General features: G+C 46.0%; 4 protein-coding genes across 5 annotated transcripts; 2 read left to right on the forward strand and 2 right to left on the reverse strand.

Moving 5' to 3' along the window:
* Positions 1–128: 128 nt before the first annotated feature.
* Positions 129–16,240, forward strand: LOC139999512 (uncharacterized). Of its 2 annotated transcripts, none has more exons than XM_072027961.1 (2): positions 129–799; positions 15,166–16,240. In XM_072027961.1, the coding sequence occupies exon 2, from the start codon at positions 15,188–15,190 to the stop codon at positions 15,890–15,892; it is 705 nt and encodes a 234-aa protein (XP_071884062.1). In that variant the 5' UTR covers positions 129–799; positions 15,166–15,187; the 3' UTR covers positions 15,893–16,240. The 2 variants fall into 2 exon arrangements, with proteins under 2 accessions (XP_071884062.1, XP_071884061.1); XM_072027960.1 differs by lacking the exon at positions 129–799 and adding an exon at positions 14,547–14,674.
* LOC119713734 (feather keratin 4-like) lies at positions 1,472–2,474 on the reverse strand. The gene is made up of 2 exons (XM_072027965.1): positions 2,345–2,474; positions 1,472–2,103 (listed from the first exon to the last, which is right to left on the reverse strand). Exon 2 carries the CDS (start codon positions 2,080–2,082, stop codon positions 1,717–1,719), a length of 366 nt encoding a protein of 121 aa, XP_071884066.1. The 5' UTR covers positions 2,083–2,103; positions 2,345–2,474; the 3' UTR covers positions 1,472–1,716.
* LOC119713832 (feather keratin 4-like) lies at positions 2,979–4,076 on the forward strand. The gene is made up of 2 exons (XM_038167986.2): positions 2,979–3,134; positions 3,238–4,076. Exon 2 carries the CDS (start codon positions 3,259–3,261, stop codon positions 3,622–3,624), a length of 366 nt encoding a protein of 121 aa, XP_038023914.1. The 5' UTR covers positions 2,979–3,134; positions 3,238–3,258; the 3' UTR covers positions 3,625–4,076.
* LOC119713897 (uncharacterized) lies at positions 3,834–11,564 on the reverse strand. The gene is made up of 2 exons (XM_072027962.1): positions 11,444–11,564; positions 3,834–10,826 (listed from the first exon to the last, which is right to left on the reverse strand). Exon 2 carries the CDS (start codon positions 10,802–10,804, stop codon positions 10,100–10,102), a length of 705 nt encoding a protein of 234 aa, XP_071884063.1. The 5' UTR covers positions 10,805–10,826; positions 11,444–11,564; the 3' UTR covers positions 3,834–10,099.
* Positions 16,241–22,217: the final 5,977 nt, after the last annotated feature.

Raw genomic sequence — 22,217 nt, forward strand, 5'->3', positions numbered from 1 at the left:
CTCTCTGTGTTCCGAGTCAGGAAAGCAGCCCTGGGGGGCAGGGGGCGTAGTGGAGGCTGCGGGGGAGGGCACACGCTGGTGCTGGGAGGCCCAGGGCATTAGGGCAGAGAGCAGGAGAGGTGCTGGCAGTTCTGCTTTGCCTGGCCTTCTCCGCCCGGGAGCGCGACCAGCTCTGCCAAGTGGAGCTGCTCCGCAGAAGCGAGGCACCGTCTCGGGCAAGAAGCGCAGAGGAAGAGGCCGGAGAGCAGGGATGGCTGAGCGCTGCGCGCGGTGAGTGCATGGCCGGTCCCTTGCTGGAGGACAGCCTTGCAGAAATGGCCGTGGGGCTGGTGGCCGCCCACTGGAGCAGGAGCCAGCAACGTGCCTTGGGGCCGTGAGCGCTCCCCCCTGCTCCTGATCATTGGCAATAGGGTTAGCAGCAGCCATAAGACGTAAGGGCGCTGAGCATGGGTCGCCCCTCCCCTTCTGTCTCCCCCTTTGTGGCCCCAGGCTGAGGTGACACCTCTTCCCAGGCAAGCCTCCTGCTGGCCCTGGGATTAAGCCCATCAGTGTTAGCACAAAGCCCACGTGCTGGATCCTTGGGTGTGGTGACGCCCGTTAAGGAAGAGGGAAGTGGCACAGCTCAGGGAACACTGGCTATAAAACGAAGCGGCAGCAAGCCCCATGTGGCACTCAGGCTGGAGCTGCTGCTGCTGCTGGCTGGCTGGCTGGCTGGCTTGCTGGCTGGCTGGCAGGAAGAAGCCTCTGCTCCCTCGGTGCTCAGGGCTGCGGGCGGTGTTGTCTTCTTCCTTGGAGTAGAGTGAGTTCTTTCCGGTCAAGACTGGCTCTAGCCTGTGGTGCTGGTGTGGTGGTGATTAGTAAGGATTTGGCAGAGGGTCCGCATGACTGAACCGTCTAGGAAATGCAAGAATCCTAGATAATAAGGAAGCCGAGCTGGTTCCTAGAAGTTTGGTTTGACTGCAAGCCGTGCTAATTGTATAGAAATTGCCTGCTAAAGATAAGCTCTGCTAACTGCTGGGCTGTGAGGGAAAAGCTCAGAGCTGAACGGTGCCCTGGGAGAAGTTCGGCTTGGCTCTTTGGGAGAAGCTCTTTCTTCAGCTACGGGAGTGTGTAAGCCCGGGAGCGGGCTGGGCAGGGAAGTGGTTTGGACAAGGCTTAAGCTTCGTTCAGGTGGCGCTGCGTGGAGGCGGCAGTTAGCGTGCTGCTGCTCCTCGCTCGGGGTTCCCCTCTGTTTCAGGACCTTGTGTGGAGCGTCTGGAGGCGGCCGTGCTGGAGGCGGGGAGCAGGCTGCTTCCAGGCAGGGCCCTGGGAGATGGGCTGCAGCCCTCAGTGTGGGAGGCAGGGCTGCCAGGGGCTTTGTCCAGGGCGCCCCGGCGCTTTGGGGGGCTGGGAGAGCGAAGGGGCCATGTGCAGGCGGAGGGAGCCCTGGAGCCCCCGCGGGGCCTGGGAAGGAAAGGCGGAGAGGCAGGCATTGGATGCAGGCTTGCTTTATTGTCAAGGCAGGAAAGGACACAAGCACAGAGGCGCGAGCAAGGCCCAGGCAGGCCGGTGGTGCCTGGGGCTTCCAGAGAGGCGTTCTTCCTTCAGGCTTCTGCCAGGCGCTGGCTGGCCCAGGGCCAAGAAAGGGCCCTGGGGGGCAGCACCGGAGGAGTCACATGTCTGTGCAGAGGAGGAGGAGGAAGGACGAGGAGGAGAAGAGGTGGCACGGGCGTGGCTTTAGCAGGGCCCACAGGTGTCCCACAGCTTCTTGCTGTAGCGCGGCAAGAGGTAGGGGCTGCAGGCGGGAGAAGCGTAGGGCCTGCCAAAGGTGCAGAGGCCCCCCGAGCCCTGGGTGGCCCCCGCGCCGTAGAGGCCCCCCAGCCCCAGGGAGCCCCCAAAGGCGGGTGCTCCGGAGGAGCCCACCACGGCTTGCTGGGGGAAGGAGCTGAGGATGGGGCCGGGGAAGGTGACGACAACGGGGGGCGGCTGGATGAAGGCCGTCGAGTCGGGGCACTGCCGCGCGCACAGCTCGTTGCAGCTCTCAGCGATGGGCTGGGGGACGGCGACGCTGGTTTTCGGCGGGTACAGGTCGTTGCAAGCCATCTTGGTGTGAGAGAGCTGAGCCTGCAATGCAAAGCCCCCAGGGCCGGTGCTGTGAGTGAGGAGATGCCCTGGCAGAGCAGGGCCCGTGCCCCAGCCAGGGGGCTCCCTCCTCAGCCCGCCCCGGCTCTCCACGCCTGCTCCCTGCGTGCCCGCGGCCCTCGCCTGCCCCCACGGAGCCCCTCTGCCCACAGCGCCTCCGGCAGAGCTCTCGTGGCCAGGGAGCCCCACACCGGCCCCTGCCCGACGAGGCCCCGCCACCCACCCTTTTCCCGAGCAGAGCCAGGCAGGAGCGGCGGATGCCAGCGCTTGCCCAGGACCACGCTTTTATGGGGGCCGGAGAGCGCGGGGAGGAGCTGGCCGCGCTGGGGGCACGTGGCCCGTGGTGGCCGAGCCATGGCCTCCTCCCTGCGCGCCACGGGGCTGTTGTGCTGACGCCGGTTCCTCGCCAGCCCCCACCCGCTCCCTCAGCCCCTGCAATTACCCCGCTCGGACGCTCGCCAGCCTTCACCTAATGGGCAAATTAGCCCCGCTGCCGTCTCATCCCCTGCGTGCCTAAGAGGGCATGCAGCGTGACACAGGCGGGCTGCCAGCACCCTGCGTGCCGCAGCTCTTCCCCAGGGGCTTGGTCTCGGGGTGGCCGCGTGCGCGCTGTGGAGAGCCCCAGGGCAGAGCGGGGTCGTGGCGCTGGGCAAGGAGCAGCCACACGCCAGCGCCTCCATGACGTACGCACTGCAGTTGTTATCTCCAGAGGGGCGAGGTGACGAAACGCCAAATCAAAGGCGCTCCTCTCGGGCACTGCCTGCTCAGCACCACGCATTTGGCCCGCCAAGCGGAAAGGGGAGGGAAGCCAGCAAAGGGGCCTGTGCTGGTCCGGACAGGGGATGCTGACTCAGGGAGGGCAGGAGCAGGACAGCCTGGCCTCGGCAGGAGGGAGTGCCGCCTCTGCCCATTGGCCCAGCAGGCGCTGCGCAATGGCGGGGCCTGGATAAAAGCTCGGCCTGCGCGGGGCTCTCGCAAGCACTGCTCTGACCGCCTTCTCCTTGGGGAACAGGGTAAGTCTGCGAGCGCTTCTCCTCCTGCCGCTGGCCCCTGCGCCTCAGCCTGGGCAGCTGCCATCTACGGCTCCCTCGCATCGCACTCTGTGCCCTCTTGCAGAGCACCGTCCAATCCCGCAAGATGGCTTGCTACGACCTGTGCCCGCCGAAAACCAGCGTCGCCGTCCCCCAGCCCATCGCTGAGAGCTGCAACGAGCTGTGCGCGCGGCAGTGCCCCGACTCGACGGCCTTCATCCAGCCGCCCCCCGTTGTCGTCACCTTCCCCGGCCCCATCCTCAGCTCCTTCCCCCAGCAAGCCGTGGTGGGCTCCTCCGGAGCACCCGCCTTTGGGGGCTCCCTGGGGCTGGGGGGCCTCTACGGCGCGGGGGCCACCCAGGGCTCGGGGGGCCTCTGCACCTTTGGCAGGCCCTACGCTTCTCCCGCCTGCAGCCCCTACCTCTTGCCGCGCTACAGCAAGAAGCTGTGGGACACCTGTGGGCCCTGCTAAAGCCACGCCCTGCCCCAGACCCCCTGCCAGCTGCCGCAACGCATGGCTGAGCTCGTGGGCACGGGGCGCTGAGGAGCGCTGAGCATCTCCAGCCCCAGCCAAGGCCTGGGCAGCTGGCTGTGCCGGCCCCTTCGGCCTCTCGCACCCTATTCTACTCCTCCTTCCTCCACAGCCAGGGCCTTGCGCCCGGCCTGCCCTCTGCTCTCCCACTCTCTCTTCCCCCCTCCTGCTCTCCGCAGCAAGAGCAGGACCCTTCAAGGCCTGTGGGGCCCATGGGCCAAGCCCTCCCGAGCTGCACTGCCACACCGCCGGGGCTTGCGCAACCAGAAGCCACGCTCTGGAGAAGATCCTCTGTCCCCCCAACATGCCACAGCCAGCCTCGCTGGCTCCTGCTCCAGCTCTCTGTCCACTTCTCCTGCCGTGCCGGGCACAATAAAGGTTTCCTGCATCCACTCCTCTCTCTCTTCCTCTCTCTGTGTTCCGAGTCAGGAAAGCAGCCCTGGGGGGTGTAGCGGAGGCTCTGGGGTGGGCACACACTGATGCTGAGTGACCCATGGTCCTCTTGGCCCTTTAAGTGTGAGGGGAGCAGTCATGGCAAAAGGGGCTTTTTTTTTGTGCAGTGGGTTAGGACAGAGAGCAGGATAGGTGTTGGGTATAAAGCAAAAATTCAGAAAGACTGAAGTCGCACTAATGCTGGATCTCCTGTGTCCTGGCAGGAAGGAACGACGAAGCCTCTGCTCCCTCAGTGGTCAATCTGTCTGCAGCATTGCCTTCCTTTGAGCACTCAATAAGCTCTTTCTTGTTAGTACCTCATGGTGGTCTGTTTCTGTTTCTTCCACAGTACCCACCCTCTCTCAGCTCCTGTAATTACCTTTTTGGGATGCTCATCTGCACCTCTGAATCTCCCATTCTCCCTGCCTCTTGCCTGTCCTCCTTACTCTCCTCCTTTATGAGGCTGTGTACACCAGAGGGCCTGGTAAAACCAACCTCACAGGTCGCATATTTTTTAGACATTTGTAGGTGTTACTGATCCCAAAAGACATATCTATTTGTATTTTCTAAAATGTTTTGGTCTTCCTTTCTCAATATTTGTTCTTATATCTACTTTCTTGGATTGCATGTGGTCCTTTTTATATCCTGCTTACCTTTTAATGGTTCACTTATTTTCTTTCTCTCTCTCTCATTTTATTTTTTTTTCTTGGAACATATATTTAGTGTTTGAACTTTAATTCTGATAATTGCAATTTGCAAAATTACAAACAAAATTCTGTGCATAATCTTGTTGGTGTTTTTTAGTCTTGTCACCCTCATCTTTTATTGTTTTCTGATTTTGTTTTACTTGTCTTTCCCAATAAATCTCTTTTTCTTGTTTGTTGTTTTTTTTTCCTTGTTTTTTTTTTTTTTTTTTTTTTCCCTTTTTGTTTTCTTTTTTCCATATGTAGCCTATTGTGTATTCATCTGGATCTGTATTTGTCCATAAGGCTGAAGACTCTCTGCTTATTTGCCACAGTGGCAAGACTCTCTGCTTATTTGCCACAGCCAGTTTTCCCTGTATCCTTTCAGCAACATGGTACATTCCTTCTTGTCGTAGTTTCTAGTATCAATCATTTTGAGTAGTGCTTTTTATTCTGTGTCAGTTAAGTATTTAGTAATGAGAGAGAGACAGATTTGGAGATCTTGTGTCTCCATCTTGTTCATATTTACCTCCTTTTCAATTTTTTAAGTTCAAAAATTACCTCCTGCATCTTACTGCTGTACATTTTTTTTCTCCTTTCTCCTGTGATATCTATAGTTGATTTTCATTGTCATACAGTAATCTATATTCTTTAGAATGCATAATGAGTTACCTCTGGGTGATGCTCCTGGTATTTTATAAAACCTTCACTTTCTGCATCCACTATGAAAACAGGTTCAGAATATTCTCTAGTAATAATATTTGACACACAGCTACAGTTTAAAGAGTTGTTTTAAGATGATAATAACTCCAGACTATTAAAATACTGCTGCTTCTTATTTAAAGTGCAGGAATGATATTCGTTTTTTAAAACATCCCCTTTCAACTCTCTTAATCTCACTTCTTTATCATCCAGCTTTACAACTTCACCCTTCCTAGTTGCTTAAAAATCTACAGAGACAATGGAAAGAACGGTAAGCTTGTAATGCAGGATCCATGCTCCTGCTCAAGATGTTTGTTGACACGCTGGGAGAAGAGCAGACTGCTCTGGATGACACAAAAGGGAAAGTAGGGCAGAGACAGAGCTGGCCAGCTCCAGTGGCTACAGACCATATTCTGATTAGGGGAGCAATAGGGCTCTCTGTTTAGCCTGATGCTATTACTCACCCCTGGGACACGCACATTGCATTATAACAAAACAGTCTACTTGCATAAATCATTAGTCAGTGTTTCTAAACTGCTTTGATATCCTTTGTTCCTTAGAAGCCTGAGAAAATCTGTAGTAATCACTTTTTTTTTTTTCTTTTTTTTCCCACGGGAACCCCCATAAGACATTTTAGAATTGGAAGAACATTTAAATAACAATGTTTTTATACAGAAAGTAAGGCTAGCTAGTGAAGAGAGGAAATGGAGGTCTTGGATGTGGGGAGGGCTTGTTGCCCAGAGAGAGTAATAAGGCACAACTTGCTCTGACTTGTAAACATCATGGTAAACTATAAATGTGGGCAAGGAAGTCATCCTTAAAGAGTGGGTAAAATGTAGACTGCAGTTCACTTTCTATGCCTGAAGAGAGACTTTTGTCTTCCCCTGCAATAAATGCAAGGCAGGGCTTATTGGAAAACACTGATTTTTAGCCAGCAGTTGTTTCTACTTTCTTCCCCAGCCACAAGTCTTACCAAATTCCAAGGAGAAAAAAAAAAATAAATCAGAAATCTAATCCATTTTTTTACATGAAGAGAAAAAAAAAAAAAAAAAAAGATGACTCAAGATGTATCAAAACTAGAAATATTCAGCATAGGTACTGCAGGCATTAAGTCCAGATCAGCAGCTCTGGGCATCTTCTCAGTGTTGCCAATTGGAAGAATCCATAGAATATCTTGGACATGGGTAAAAACATTAGAGTTGGAATAGAAAATACAGGCTATCCTCTGTAAAAGCATAGAGGGGAGGGGAAAGATAAACAATCACAAATGTATGTAAAGTTTCTTTCTGCAAAGTATAGATTTAAATACAGATATTTTTTCATCTGATACACACCATGTGTGACATCTGATTGAGATTTTTTTTAATGATGTAAAAGAAAAGCTGTGTTAATGTTGACCCATGACAGCCAGGATTTCCAATGGTGTTCTAATTAAAGTAATGGCATGCACCACCTTGATACCTGTACATAAAAGTGATGTAATTGTGTAACACTGAAGTGTCTAAATCACTAACACATTTTCATACATTAACATGACATTAAATATTAGCTAGGTTGAACACCAATTAAAGTTTGTGAAATCACTACATCGTACTTTTTTTTTTTTTTTCAAGTAGTCCCAGAACATACTTGGTAAGGTTTAATGCCAACATTATCTAACAAAAAACTGCATCTGCTTTTTTGCTTTTCTCCTTGGAGTCGTACCTGTTTTGGTTCATCTTGGGCAGGGGTGGGACTTTACGTACATCTGGCTGGTGATTTCTTTGACTTGCTAACACAAATCACTGTCAGCAGAACAGTGGGCTCCTTTAAAGCTGAATTTCAATGCACATTTAAACTCTTGTAGTGAAGCAAAATTATTTTTTTATGTATGATTGAGCTGGCACATTTATAGGTAGATCAAAAGACTGTTCCTCTCTGTGGAAAGCTGTTGGTGAATAACAGTGTGTACTGTAGGATCTCTGTTAATATTCATGATCACTCAAAACTCATCTGAGGTGAACAAGGTCTGTTAAAGTTAGGGATGGAAAACTCAGATTCCTAGGTAGTCCTATGCTAAGCTTCATTCTTCCTGCAACAAGGTTACCAGATAAATTTTGAGGGCTGTTAAGGAAAAATGTGCATGTCAGCCAAAGCTGAGTCTTACAAAATCTTTGAGCAGACCTACTTATGACAAATTCATGAAGGACAAGGTAACATGTAGAGTCAGCTTAATGCACATGGTAATTCCAGTCAGGTCACTGTAATGATAGTAGGAATTACACTAGCCAATTAAGAACTAAGATTAAAGAAATCCATCACATGATATGAGAATTTGAATAAAATTATAACTATGACAACCACAAAAATTTCAACATACAGAACTGTTAAACAATTTCTGTTAGCAGCCAAGCGCCAAATGAGTTTCAAATCCTGAAGTCATGCCAAGAAACTCTATATAAGGTTTAGCCCCTGAGTACGTTCAGGCATTTTTTGTGGCTTATTCACCTCGCTGAGCTTAGTGAGTATGGTTTTTAGATTTCTTGTGTTTTCTATAGGCATACCCAGATTTTGAGCAGCATTAGGTGGTTTATCTCTGTCACTATTCTGTTAGTGAAAGCAAGGGTGAATGCAGGATTAGGGGGAATGGGTGCGAATGCAGAAACTCATTCCTCATAAACAAAATTTGGATATTCTTAGCCAAGAAGGTTAAAAATCACAGATGAAAACAATGTTATTTCAGATCATTATTTTAATATTCTATGAAGTTTAAGATGCATCTAATAAATGATCACTTTTTCGGCTGTGTTCAGTGGCATTCCAGGGGAAACACTCCTATTTTAAGCAAAGCCACATCTTGGGGCTTGCAGTCTGACCTTCATCCTGCAAGATGGCTTCCTATGACCTGTACTCACTGAAAACCAGTGTTGCCATCCCCCAGCCCATCTCTGAGAGCTGCAACGAGCTGTGTGCGCAGCAGTGCCCCGACTCAACAGCCTTCATCCAGCCACCCCCCCCCCATCGTCATCACCTTCCCTGGCCCCATCCTCAGATCCTTCCCCCAGCAATCTGTGGTGGCCTCCTCCAGAGCACCCGCCTTTGGGGGCTCTTCCACCTCTGGGGCATGCATTGGCCTGGGGAGCCTCTGCAGTAGGACTCTATATGACTCTGGGGCACTTTTTGGCTGCAGGTCAGGGAGCTCAGCCCTCTCCACCCTCAGAAACAGGTACTCCAGCCCCTTCTCCTCCCACTTCTACTCCCACTGGTACAGCCAGCTCTTCTAAAGTAGCTGCAGGCCAAGGCAGCAGGAGCATCCCTGTTGATGACGCATTAAACACTACAGATTATCTAAATTCCTTCTGTCTCATTTCTCATTTTATGCTGGTTGAGGATATTTCTCACAGATTAATTTAAAAAATGCAGGATTTTAAACTATATCAATGAAGTTTATGTAGTTTTCCTCCAACTTTCACTGTCTTTGCAGTTTTGATGCACAATGCAATCAGATTTCTGCTCCCCCAGACGCAGTCATGTCTTTGTAACAGTCTTACAGGTTGGGAAGTTCAGCTCTTGGTATCAGGTTTCCATACCCATCACTGAAAGGCAAAATAGCTCACAAAGCTTGCACAAATCCCACTCTTAACGTTGGTGGGCTTTTCCTCTTGTTCCTTTGTCTACTGCTGTCTTACAACAACAAGAACAGTTAACAGGTCTATGAACTCATCTGAGCTTAACACACAATTAATTCACAATATGCATCCTGTCCTTCAAAGGATAATATACCAGGAAAACTTGTAAAAGATGAAATTAATAAAATAAAATAAAATAAAATAAAATAAAATAAAATAAAATAAAATAAAATAAAATAAAATAAAATAAAATAAAATAAAATAAAATAAATATTTCCTGCACAGGAAAAAAAAACAAACCACACACACACACAACAACACCATGATGTGTGTGTGTTTTGTTTCAACATAAAAACACAAATGCAGAAACTGATGTGTAAGCCATTTTAAGGCCACTGAGAGTTCTGCAGAATACTTATTGACTAAAGTCGTGCAAAACAATAATCATTATTATTATTAGTAGTAGTAATAATAATAAATTAAATGGACACACCTAAGAATTGCATGAAAGGCTGAACAACAGTTCATTTTTTCACATGACATTTGGGTTCCTGAGGGAACCCAGATACAATGTCACTGTACAAGAGCTAATTTTGCTCCCAGAGGAGTCTGAGGGACAAATGAAAACCAAGGAGTCTCACATGCAACACCACGGGACTTTATTGTGACAGGGAAGCATAGCAGGCAAATACAGAAACTCAAGGTGATCCAAGAGGAAAGGCATGATGCAAGTACTGCGTCGTGGGTACTGGTGCCCTGCTCAGGGCCCCAGGGCCAGTCGAGGTGGCAGGAGGCTGCAGGGGACGCTGAGGAGGCAGCCAGGGCACACTGTGGCACAGGGCAGTGGGACAACGGGCACACAGCAACCTCCAGTCCCCGTGCCCCAGCAGATGATGGGTGCTGCTGGTCCCCAGGGCTCTTGCTCCATGTCCCCATGCCAGGGTCCTTGCTTCAGGGCTGTCGCTGGCTCTGGGCATGGCTGTGGTGGCCTTAGAAAGACCCACAGCTACCACGGCGGGACCTTCTCCACCTGGTACCAGGGAGGCAATAGCCCATGCCACAGGAGGAGGGGCCAGAGCTGTAGGACCTGCCAAAATTGCCGAAGCCACTAGAGCCATACAGCCCCCCGTAGCCCAGGGAGCCCCCATAGCTCAAGTCATCCCCATAACCTAGGCAGCTCCCATAGCCCTGGGAACCGCCGTAGCCCCCCAGGCCAAAGGAGCTCCCATAGCCCTGGGAACCGCCGTAGCCCCCCAGGCCAAAGGAGCTCCCATAGCCCTGGGACCCGCCGTAGCCCCCCAGGCCAAAGGAGCCCCTATAGCCCTGGGAGCTGCCATAGCCCCCCAAGCCCAGAGAGCCCCCGTAGCCCTGGACCCCCCCCAGGCCAAAGGAGCCCCCAAAGCCTTGGGACCCTCCAAAACCAAAGGGGCCCCCATAGCCCAGGGAGCCCCCATAGCCCAGGTTGCTTCGGGAGCTGAAGGAGCCTCCCAGAGTGGTCGGGCCCGAGGATCCCACAATGCTCTCCTGAGGAAAAGAGCTGAGCACAGGGCCCGGGACTGTCACCACCGCCGGTGGGGGGATGATCACAGCTCTGGAGGGGGGACACTGCTGCACGCAGGGCTCGTTGTAGCTCTCGGCAATTGGCTGAGGGCAGGTCACCCCGTACGGTCTGTAGGACTCCATGGAGCAAGACATCCTTCTTGTGATGGTTGTGAGTCTGCAGTGCACAGTAGAAAGCAGGTTTAAGGTAAATGGACAAGCCTTAGAGCTGCACTATGAGGAGATGAACCAAGATTTCTAATTGTTGGATGCATTTCTGAATCAGCAGAAGTTAAGAGTGAATGTACATATATAACAAATGAAACTCTTTCTTGTATCAACTGCCTTTATTTTATCTTTAACCTTTAATCTTATCATGACCAGCTTTGTTAAAAATCTGATGTGAAACAGAAATTATGTTCTGGAGAAATTACTAGTGCCAGACTGCAGTTACTCAGTGATCTGTCTCCAGCATTTTGTACTGCTGAGGAAGCGCTCTCAAGGTATAAGAACCAGAGAAAAAGAAGTCAGTATGAATAGGCGAAAAATCTCATTGCCTTATGTGTTAATTCAGGCTTCCTAAGACACTTCAAGTATTTGTATTTTTCTAGTTTGAAGATTTACTTCCTCTCCTAATGCAGTGACTCCTGATGTTCTCTCTGGACAGATTCATTTTCAGCATGAAACAAAGGGCATAAGTCTGTGATCACAAATGCAGGAATCATCTCCATTGCAAAAGCATTGTAAAAATAAAAAGTAATGGTAGTAGAAAGACTAAGTGGAAACCATGCTTACCTTGTTTGCTGCAGAGACTGAGGCAAGAGAAGTGGATAGAAGGGCTGCAGGTAACATGAGCTTTTATATGCTTCTTCAGCTGGTGTCTTTAAGCCATCATTTGTGCCTCTGGTCCTAATTTGTTACAAAACAAACATGATAGTGGGAGCTTTCATATTGCCTTGTCAGCACTGTCCCTCCCAAGAGTTACTATGGGTGTGATACAATGCTGATGACAATCAGTTATCTGTGATTTTCATTTTAGAGGATTTATGAAACTTGCATCCAAAGGGTGGCATCCTGTACAGTCATTGACTGAAAGCCAGAGCAAGAAACACGCGTCATGTTAGTCCCATTTTAATGTTTGGAATAGTACCTGCATGGCATGGGGCCCTTTCTGTGCCATGTGCAAGAACTAGGTGAAGGTCATCCAATGTGAGCTAGACATTCAGCTCTGAGAAGACACAAGTTCTCCTCACACAGAATCATGGAAGGATTCAGTTTGGAATGGACCTCTGGAGGTCATCTGTTCCACGCCCCGGGCTCAAGTGTTTCCAGATGTTCAGGTGGAGCCTTCTGTGTCCCAGTTTGTGCCCATTTCCTCTTGTCCTCTTCTTGCAGTTTGTTGGGGATCTGTAAACATTCTGACAGATCAGGGCAAAGGGCTGATGTTTTGCAGGCTCACTCCTGATGGAATAGGTATTGTGGTCAGACACCACCTTGGTGTCTTTTGGTTGGGTACTGACAGGGTGGTCAGGCACTGGAACAGGCTCCCCAGGGCAGTGTTCATAGCAACAAGCCCGCTGGAGTTTAAGAAGTATTTGAACACTGCTCTCAGACGTAGGATTGGATTCTTTGGTGGTCCTGTATGGAGCCAGAAGTTTGACTTGATATGGGCCATTGTGGGTCCCTTTCAACTTGGGAGATTCTGTGATTCTATGATTTGTATTGCTAGTAACGACAAGAGAGCAATAGGACATGACAAAGTTTCTAGCTTGTTTTAAGCTTTTTGTTTTCTCTGTAACTAATTCAGGCAGGGAGATCTGTGTCTGATTTAATGCATTTCCAGTGACATACGGGAATGATACAGTCTCGTTGTTGCTATAAATATTAACTAAAACCCAGTGGAGCTGGCATTCATCTATTGAAAACTCTTCCAACATCATTCACTCAATTCTGCTGAGACAATTCAGATGACACCCGGTTAAAAGAGGAGTGGCTAATCTGAGAATGGCTGCTCTAGAGAAGCAGAAAAGGCCTTTTTGATGCCATCAGAACTGTTAATGGGGTCTCTGTCTAAAGCTTATAACCACTTGAAAATTTAATTTGGAATCTCACCTTATGCAAGTTAGAAATACATTTCAAAACAATCCTTATTTATTTATTTATTTATTTATTTTTAATCCCCATCCCAGAAGTACTGAGCACTTAAGAAAAAATGGGAAATTAAAATATATCCCTTTTAATAGTATTTTATTAATGGGATAATTCTGTGGTATCACACAATTATTTGCGAATCTGTTGTTTTCTAATTTAACAATATTTCAAAAGATAGGCTATAAATGACCTCTAAATTGTTAAATAGATGTACCTTTGAAGTGTCATCAGGATTTGCTGATAATAATGACAGGCACCTAGAAGATAATGACTTTAAGCTGCTTCACAAACACTCATTAATACTTAATGCTTGCAATTTCTGTTATAATCATACTAAATGAAGAAGGGCAGGATTTAGAAGCTCCCTTGTTATGAAACAGCATCATTCAAAAATATGCCAACCAACGTCACTCATTTTGCTTCCATAATCAGGCAGTGATTTTTAAATTTGACACTTGCAACGATTTAATTTTCATTCATAATGTCAAGCTCTTTATTCTATTAGATATTAACAAGTTTGGGGAGATTACGATGTCCATGCTACAGATGCAAATAGTAGCTTCATCTCCTTTTATGAGCCTGTATTTTGGTAATATGCCTGAAATGTCTAATATCTTAAATTCTAAGGAAAAAATAAGAGCCCCCTTAAAGGTTGCCTGAATTTTCAGACTGAACAAGTTATTCTCCCATGTTCTGAAAAACAAAGGGTCTCAAACTGATGTCCTAAATTCTCTGCTCTCTTAGTCTCCAGATCTCATGCTGTCACCCCTACATGACCCCCTCTCTTATACATGAAGCCATACATTATGACACAAGCACTTCGTCCACACACCTCTAAATTGATGCTCTTGCACAAGATTTGCATGCTGATGGTAGCACGTCTGTGTAGAACAATCCTACAACAATCGAATATGAATTTTTAGTAGGTGTTTGTGAAGCCTCTTATCATTCCTTGGAAGATCTGGAACATCTTCCAAGTGGCGATGCTTTGCCACTCCTTCTATACTTGAATATTTGTTGTTCTTCACTCTAAAGGTCTTGAGAGAGATATACAAAAAAAAAAAAAGTTTGTTCTTTTTGATAATTTTTTTAAACGATCTCTCCTCCAAATTCTCCAAATTTCTGATAGAGGTAGTTGCTATGTAAATTAAAGTAGTTTATTCAATTCATTCACTCCAGTAGCAACAATATTTACCACTGTATCTCTAGATATCTCTTATGGTCTTCCCTGAGTGCATTACACTGCAGGAAATCAACAGAGCTAGTGATTGGTCTACAATGAGATATTCCAGACCACAGACCCAAATTATTCAAAAGACCCATCATTTCCTATCCTATGATGCAAATTCAGATGTCAGATTGGATTTGCCACACTGAGCAGCCCAAATGATGACAGTCATTGTAAGTACACGATCTGAAAAAAAAAAAAAAAAAAAAAAAAAGTAAAACCTTTATATAGCAAATATTGACTAGTAGCAAACATTATCTGTGGCTTGTTTTTAACCAGTAAGCCACATAGTAGTCATGTTACATAAAACATATATGTGTTATATAAAACTTAAAGTGTACTTAAATAACAGATCCACCAATGCTGGTGTTGGGCATTAGATGACTGCAAGATCCCATCATTCATAAATCCAATGCCCATGACTTGGTACTGGCATTGTATCACACCATTTTTTTCACAGATGGGAGTGGCAGTGCAAAGCAAGCAAAAATAAATCCCTCAATATCAAGGTTGTTTCGTTACTATGTAAGACCTAAGGCACAAAGGGTGTATCATATCCTGTAAGCAGTCTGAGAAACGTATAAAAGCTCTCCATACTCCAAGCCTCACTATCCACTTCTCCTGGCATATTCTCCTTGGTGAACAGGGTAAGTCCTATTTGGCTCAACCTCTGTCCTTCTATAACTTTTTTCAATCAATGCTACATCATATGTGATGCTATGGAATGGCAGGCTTGGAGAACTGCAAGTGTTGGAAGGTCTCCTTACAACAAAATGGGCAATTTTATAATGTCATTTTCACTATCCATTTCCCAGGCATTTTAGTTCCAATTCAGGAGCTACATGCACTAGGAAACTTTAAAGTATCACAGGGAGCATAATAAATACATCTTGTGGTAGCATTTGCCCCATAAGAACAAATGTTTCCACTTAGAAGTTGGGTGCTACTAGAGAAGCAATATGAACCTAGAGAAATGACTGGCTATAACTGACACTTCCTCTCTTAACCTACTGTAAATATACTAGCAAATTTTAGTCTGTTTAAGCTGTGCTTATAAATTAGATTCGTTAGATTCCTCATAGTGCAGCTCTAAGGCTTGTCCATTTACCTTAAACCTGCTTTCTACTGTGCACTGCAGACTCACAACCATCACAAGAAGGATGTCTTGCTCCATGGAGTCCTACAGACCGTACGGGGTGACCTGCCCTCAGCCAATTGCCGAGAGCTACAACGAGCCCTGCGTGCAGCAGTGTCCCCCCTCCAGAGCTGTGATCATCCCCCCACCGGCGGTGGTGACAGTCCCGGGCCCTGTGCTCAGCTCTTTTCCTCAGGAGAGCATTGTGGGATCCTCGGGCCCGACCACTCTGGGAGGCTCCTTCAGCTCCCGAAGCAACCTGGGCTATGGGGGCTCCCTGGGCTATGGGGGCCCCTTTGGTTTTGGAGGGTCCCAAGGCTTTGGGGGCTCCTTTGGCCTGGGGGGGGTCCAGGGCTACGGGGGCTCTCTGGGCTTGGGGGGCTATGGCAGCTCCCAGGGCTATAGGGGCTCCTTTGGCCTGGGGGGCTACGGCGGGTCCCAGGGCTATGGGAGCTCCTTTGGCCTGGGGGGCTACGGCGGTTCCCAGGGCTATGGGAGCTCCTTTGGCCTGGGGGGCTACGGCGGTTCCCAGGGCTATGGGAGCTGCCTAGGTTATGGGGATGACTTGAGCTATGGGGGCTCCCTGGGCTACGGGGGGCTGTATGGCTCTAGTGGCTTCGGCAATTTTGGCAGGTCCTACAGCTCTGGCCCCTCCTCCTGTGGCATGGGCTATTGCCTCCCTGGTACCAGGTGGAGAAGGTCCCGCCGTGGTAGCTGTGGGTCTTTCTAAGGCCACCACAGCCATGCCCAGAGCCAGCGACAGCCCTGAAGCAAGGACCCTGGCATGGGGACATGGAGCAAGAGCCCTGGGGACCAGCAGCACCCATCATCTGCTGGGGCACGGGGACTGGAGGTTGCTGTGTGCCCGTTGTCCCACTGCCCTGTGCCACAGTGTGCCCTGGCTGCCTCCTCAGCGTCCCCTGCAGCCTCCTGCCACCTCGACTGGCCCTGGGGCCCTGAGCAGGGCACCAGTACCCACGACGCAGTACTTGCATCATGCCTTTCCTCTTGGATCACCTTGAGTTTCTGTATTTGCCTGCTATGCTTCCCTGTCACAATAAAGTCCCGTGGTGTTGCATGTGAGACTCCTTGGTTTTCATTTGTCCCTCAGACTCCTCTGGGAGCAAAATTAACTCCCTAGTGTGCTGAGTTAACTTATCAGAAAATCTGCCCTGCTCCATGTCTTTTCAAATTGTAGAATGAAATTTTAATTGAGATCCTTAAGGCGTCAGCATTGTGTTAATGAATATTTGTTTAGCAATTCAGAAGTCATTATCTTCCCCAAGGTTTAGAACAGGAGGGGTAATTGTTATTGCTCTGAGGATTTCTGGTGACACCTCAAAGGTCCCCTAATCACTACATAATTTAGTAACCAATTACCCCTTAATTTCAGTATTCCTAAACAAACAAGCAAACAAAGGGAGAATCATACATAGTTTTCTTATCTAATTTGTTAATTTTTAATGTTTTTGCTGTTATTTACTGACATTTTTCTTAATGTTAATTCTCCATAGAGTGAAAAATGAGTCAGGAAAATAATAGAGGAGGTTGCTGGGATTTTATGAGCTCTAAGGAACTGGAACAGCAAGAGATGAAAGGACATTGCCTGTAAGACAGGATTAGATTTCCCCACCTGTTTTACCCACTGTTTGTTAGCCAGGAATGAATATTTAATATTGTTCTGAAAGAAGTGTGGCTAAGGAAAAACACCTTATCAGAAAACAGGTATTACTCACAGTTTACATGTGTCTTTAATTATCTCCTCACTGATTGTTACGGTATGATTTAAATGAAGATCTGCCTGGTACTGACAACTTATAAATTGACAAATTTATCCAAAAAAAAGAGCTCAAAAGAAAAGAAGAAAGGAAAAACATCAGAGGATATGTTTATGATGCACCATAAGTTTAATGAGCAAGAAGTAGAATAACTAAAAAATAAAATAAAATATACAGCACAGGAAAGCAATAGGTTTCAATTTGGATAAAACTAATTATACATTTCAAGGCAATGCTTTACAGCTGGACACCCAATGCCAATATGCAGCAATCAAAGTTACATTTTTTCACCTCATTGATAACAGAGAAAGGCATTAAATCAGAAATGCCAAGCTCCTGCAGTCCCATTAGCTCAGGGAAAAGCTGAGGGTGGTCAGCTAGCGTAAGGCCATGGTCGTGAACTCTGTCCTGTGTCTGGATCGTGCTTTTAAGCTTCTGGTTCCTTTCCTCTGTGGTTTTTCCTTGGGGCTTTAGCACGGCCCACAGCTCCCACGGCGGTTGTAGCGACGGTAAGACCTCCCATAAAGGCCACCCAGGCCTGAATAGCCAAGGCCCCCGAGTCCCAAGGAGCTGCCAGAGGAGATGGGGACCCCCCCAGCACTGAGAGCATCCCCCACAGCTGCAGATGCCGAGGATCCCACAGTGGTGTTCTGGGGAAAGGAGCTGAGGATGGGGCCGGGCAGGGTCACCACCACGGGAGAGGGCTGGATCACATAAGTTGAGTCCTGGCACTGTCGCACACAGGGCTCGTTGCAGCTGTTGGCAAGCGGGGTTGGGCCACAGGGATTGGAAGGACAGAGGTCATAACAGGACATGGCTGTGGGATGGAGGTAAATCTGAAACACAGAGAAGACAGTAAGTACAGGAAAAAATTGTAATTATAGTTGTGTAACTGAGCTGCTGAGATGCTGGAGAGTACCAAAAGCTAACTAGAGACTGTGGGGAGAAAATAATGATGTGTTAGTCTTGGATCGAAAGGGGATTTCAGTGAAACCCAGACTAGTCTCCATTACAGAGGACAGCTCAAGGGGCAGTTCTGCCTGATCCTGAGCAGTCCCTGGTAGCTCATTTCTCACAATACTCCCTAGGTTGTATGGAACCTGCAGTAGGTAGGAAGTAAGGGTCAGTATTTGTGATGTCCTGACCATACAGTTATGAGAAATTTTGTCCCATGTTGTGATTTGTTCCACAATAGAGAGAAGAAGATAAAATTCCTCAGCAGGGATAAGTGAGGAGCATAACCTGATAATGTGGCAGTATCCTCTCCGCACATAAGCTTGCCTCTTAAACAGCAAAACAACAAATATTTTGCCTAACACTTACTCTTCCCCTGTCCTTTTTGTGCTTATTTCCTCGTATATCAGTCTTGAAGAGAAAGCAACTTTCAGCCTGTTTATTAAAGAAAGAAATGGAAGCTGACATTGTCCCATATTATTTGATAAGAAAAAATAGATGGGAGCTGTGCTGATATTTCAGTTACAGGCTACTGAGGTGCTGCTATGTAGATCTAGTGCCAAAGTATACAGAACATTTTAGAAGGAGACAATTCAAATGTTTTTGATCCCAAAGTACTTAGGCATGGAGAAGGATTATTTTTCCTGGTATCCTGGTGCAAGAAAGTATATACTTTCAATATTGCTCAGCAAGCTTTTGAAAAATTCAAGTCCACATACCTCTCTACCTTCAGATAAAGCTCCAAGAGCCAAAAATCTCTGTGCAGGTTCTCCACACCCAATTCTAGTTGCTAAGCAATTCACATGCAGTGATTTCAGCATCTTGGGACTGAATGCTCCAGTGACCCAACAGAAAAATGAGTGATGTCCTGTGCCCAGCAATTGCCACCCTTCAAAGACCAGCTGCCTCCCTGCATGGGAAGAGCTACTTGCAGGTCTCCCACACACATTGATGAAGAGCATAAACCTTAGACTGCTATAAAACAGGCCAGTGTAAAAATAAAAAATCATTCAGGACATAGAAAGATTCAGACTTACCCTTTCACCAAGGAGAATTAAATAGATGTGGATGGCAGCAACTTGCACTGTGCTGGCTTTTATACTCTGTCCCTGAGTGCCTGAGGACTTTTGCTAAAGACTTCTTCTATGCAAAATATTCCCAGCTGATGATTTATTTTTCCTTGCTGTTGCCTTGTTTTAATTTCCTCATCATAACATATACATTCCACTATAGAAGTTTCTTTTATCTTAAACATCTTATGAGCCCTGTTAATTCCTGGTCAGATCAACTGATTCATCTCAGCTACTAAGGAAATGATTTTGCATCCTAAGGAAAATATATGCCGTGCACATCATTTGACAGAGATGAATAAATATATTAGGAAAGATGCATATGATAAAAACTCCCCCGTGACTTCCCCCTCGCACTTTACAAAGACCATAAGTTGCTCACACCTCTGGCTCTGACTTGGAACCAGAGCAATTTCCTCTCAAGCAGCCATGCAGCTGCACACACTCAGATAACCATGTTGCTACAGAAAACCCTTAGCAGAGTTGATTCCACTTTAGCACCCTCAAAAGTACTTCCAGGGAATTATTATTTAAGGGAAAATATTATTTTACTTCCTTGACTCAGGAGACAGGATGAAAGAGTGTCGGAAGTTTTATCTATTCATTTAACATAAGCTAGTGCATTTCCGTGAAGGAATTTGAGATCCAGGTCTTCAATTTGGAGACTGAGCATCAACATCCTTAATCTAAGGAGTCTGCAGTTTTAACTTTATTCCTACATCAGACTCTAGGAAAAACAGCTCAGGTCAAATTGAGGATGCATGTGAATTTTTGGCTAGTCAGAGACACCGACACTCAAAGTTTTGAGCAGGCTTACCTATGGGGTCATTAAAGTCACAAGTTTTACATGTGCAGCCACATAAATCTTTTCCTCTACCGTGTCTTCCAATATTATACAAAATTATACTCCAAATTAATGGTAGCTACCTACAGAAGTGTATAATTTTTTTATTTTTTTATTTTTTTTTTCCTTTCTTGAAAGCGAATAACTTTGTCTTCATTTTGCATGGTCTTAAAGGATGTTGCAACGTGCAACATTTCAATTTCTTTTTCAAAGACAATTTCTAGATTAAGAAGTAATTGTATACAATGCATAAGCAGACTTTAGGGCAGAGATCAACACTCCAATCTCCTACTCTTAATGTTTAAATCACTTAGAGACATGTAAATTATATCTTAAGTGTTAGTATCTTCATGAAGATCTCCTGGGAAATAAATGCTGGTTGCACAGTTTTCAAGAACAAAGGTCTTCAGAGTTCACAAAAAAAATTTCATCAATGGCTCAGACATGCAAATATTGACTTAACAGAAGATTTGAAGGTGTGTGACATTATTTGAACATAGTCGGTGTTCAAAATGTGACCAGGATTACTAAAGCTCCCAAACTGCATCACATTATATGGCTTCAGAAGCTGGAGTCATTCAATTTTTTCCTCAAAATTTAATTTGTCTGCATAAAATCACATGCTTCAAAAATCTCATTCCAATCATCAGTCACTGGATGTCCTTAGGTATGAGATGACATTAACCAGTGACACTACTGTCTGAAGCTCTCCTGTCCCTTGAGATTTATTATTTATTCTCCAATACCCTTACCAATACACACATAAAAACGAACCACTGTGGTATCAGAATGTTAAAATACATATTCCTTTGTAGAAGTAGCTATTTCTTGACCATGATAGAAGCATGTATTAAAAATAAATAAATAAATAATAATAATAAAACTTATCAAAAGTTATGGTGATGATAAGAGAGTCATAATTTCTCTCCTGAAGGTGTTCATGTGTTAAATTAGCTCCACTGATTCAATCTCATCATCCCAGAAACTTTGGGATATTGCTTATTGGAATATTACAAGGAGTAGCAAACCTAAATCTCGCAGTCACTTATCAGGGATGAAATTGCACACTCAAGTCTTAAATTAAAAGTTCTTGCTGTGACATTGCTCCCATGCACCAGTGTGACCAAAATGTTGAAGAGCAGACAAAATTCCTAACCAAATTGAATTTTGACTCATCCACATCTTGGGAAGGTGGAGTTTGTATTATGGAGCCAGACATATTTAAAGGATGCAAACCATAAAGATGAAAGAGACATCATGGATTGTGGTTTTCATCTAACACCAGGATAAGTCCAGGCAATAAACATAAACAGTAAACAAAACAGTTTTACTAGTTGGAACACAGCCATATGCAAAAAGAGAAGAATTAAAAAAATAAATAAAAATGCAAGAGCTAGTTAGTAAGTGTGCAAGAATGTCTTGGGTCCTCCAGGGAGCCTGAGAAAGCTATAAAAGCTCTCATCCTTCAGAACCTTTCTGTCTTCTCTAATCCCTGCAGGCACAGCAGACACTATAATTTTGGTTTCAGTTTCATAAAGTTTGGCATTGAAACATGCCTTTACTGACAGCAAGACCAAAGAGAGTGTCCCACTTCCATCCATGGGACCAAATTCTTCAATCTGTTCAGAGATTAACAGATGCAAGTTTATCAGTCTAGAAAGAAGATAATGACTTTTTTTGTTTGTTTGTTTGTTTCAGAGCATGTATACAGTATCATGTGCTATTTTTTATGCTGCTGTTGTAGTCTGGTACTGTGTTATTGCACACATGCTGCCCAATTACATAAACCCCAATCTAACATGGGATGACATTTCCAAAGCCAACAGAGTAGTAATTTGAGAAGCAGCTTGTTTTGTCTAGAAAATTTATTCAGAACACAATAATCTAGCTCATATTCTGCAGCACTGAATAAAACTTTCACTTTTAGGATGATGCAACATTTGCTGCTACAGTAATTTTATTACAAAAAAAGGCAGTCTGTGATATGAATTAAGGGAGGGAATCACGCTTTAGGTTTTTTTTTTTGTTTGATTGTTTCTTTGTTTTAAATAAATAAGCAACATACCAGACCTTTCTCCTTTCTGAATACACAAAGGAAATATCCCAACTTCAGCAAGACTTTATAAGCACAGAGGTTACATCTGCAGAGGGGTTTAATGCAGTCAATTAGATTAAAACTTAACAGAGAGTTGCAGAAGAAGATTACAACAGTAATAAAATGTATTTTTTTTAGGGAGAAATGATGCTGTCTTTCCACCTGGATATATTAGAGATACTTGAACTGTAGTGCCTTAGCCATGACTCTCCAGTCACATTCTACTGTGCAATTGTAACTCCTTTGTTGTGCTAGATAGGCAGATTGAACTCCATAAGAGAAAGTTATTTTGCTGCAACTGTAAATGAAGAATG

This window comes from Anas platyrhynchos, chromosome 26 (assembly GCF_047663525.1).
Source record: "Anas platyrhynchos isolate ZD024472 breed Pekin duck chromosome 26, IASCAAS_PekinDuck_T2T, whole genome shotgun sequence".
NCBI lineage: Eukaryota > Metazoa > Chordata > Aves > Anseriformes > Anatidae > Anas > Anas platyrhynchos.

Bases quoted from the DNA above. Each gene is read 5' to 3' on its own strand.
- LOC119713897 (XM_072027962.1), bottom strand. From the start codon at position 10,804: ATGTCTTGCTCCATGGAGTCCTACAGACCGTACGGGGTGACCTGCCCT.
- LOC119713734 (XM_072027965.1), bottom strand. From the start codon at position 2,082: ATGGCTTGCAACGACCTGTACCCGCCGAAAACCAGCGTCGCCGTCCCC.
- LOC139999512 (XM_072027961.1), top strand. From the start codon at position 15,188: ATGTCTTGCTCCATGGAGTCCTACAGACCGTACGGGGTGACCTGCCCT.
- LOC119713832 (XM_038167986.2), top strand. From the start codon at position 3,259: ATGGCTTGCTACGACCTGTGCCCGCCGAAAACCAGCGTCGCCGTCCCC.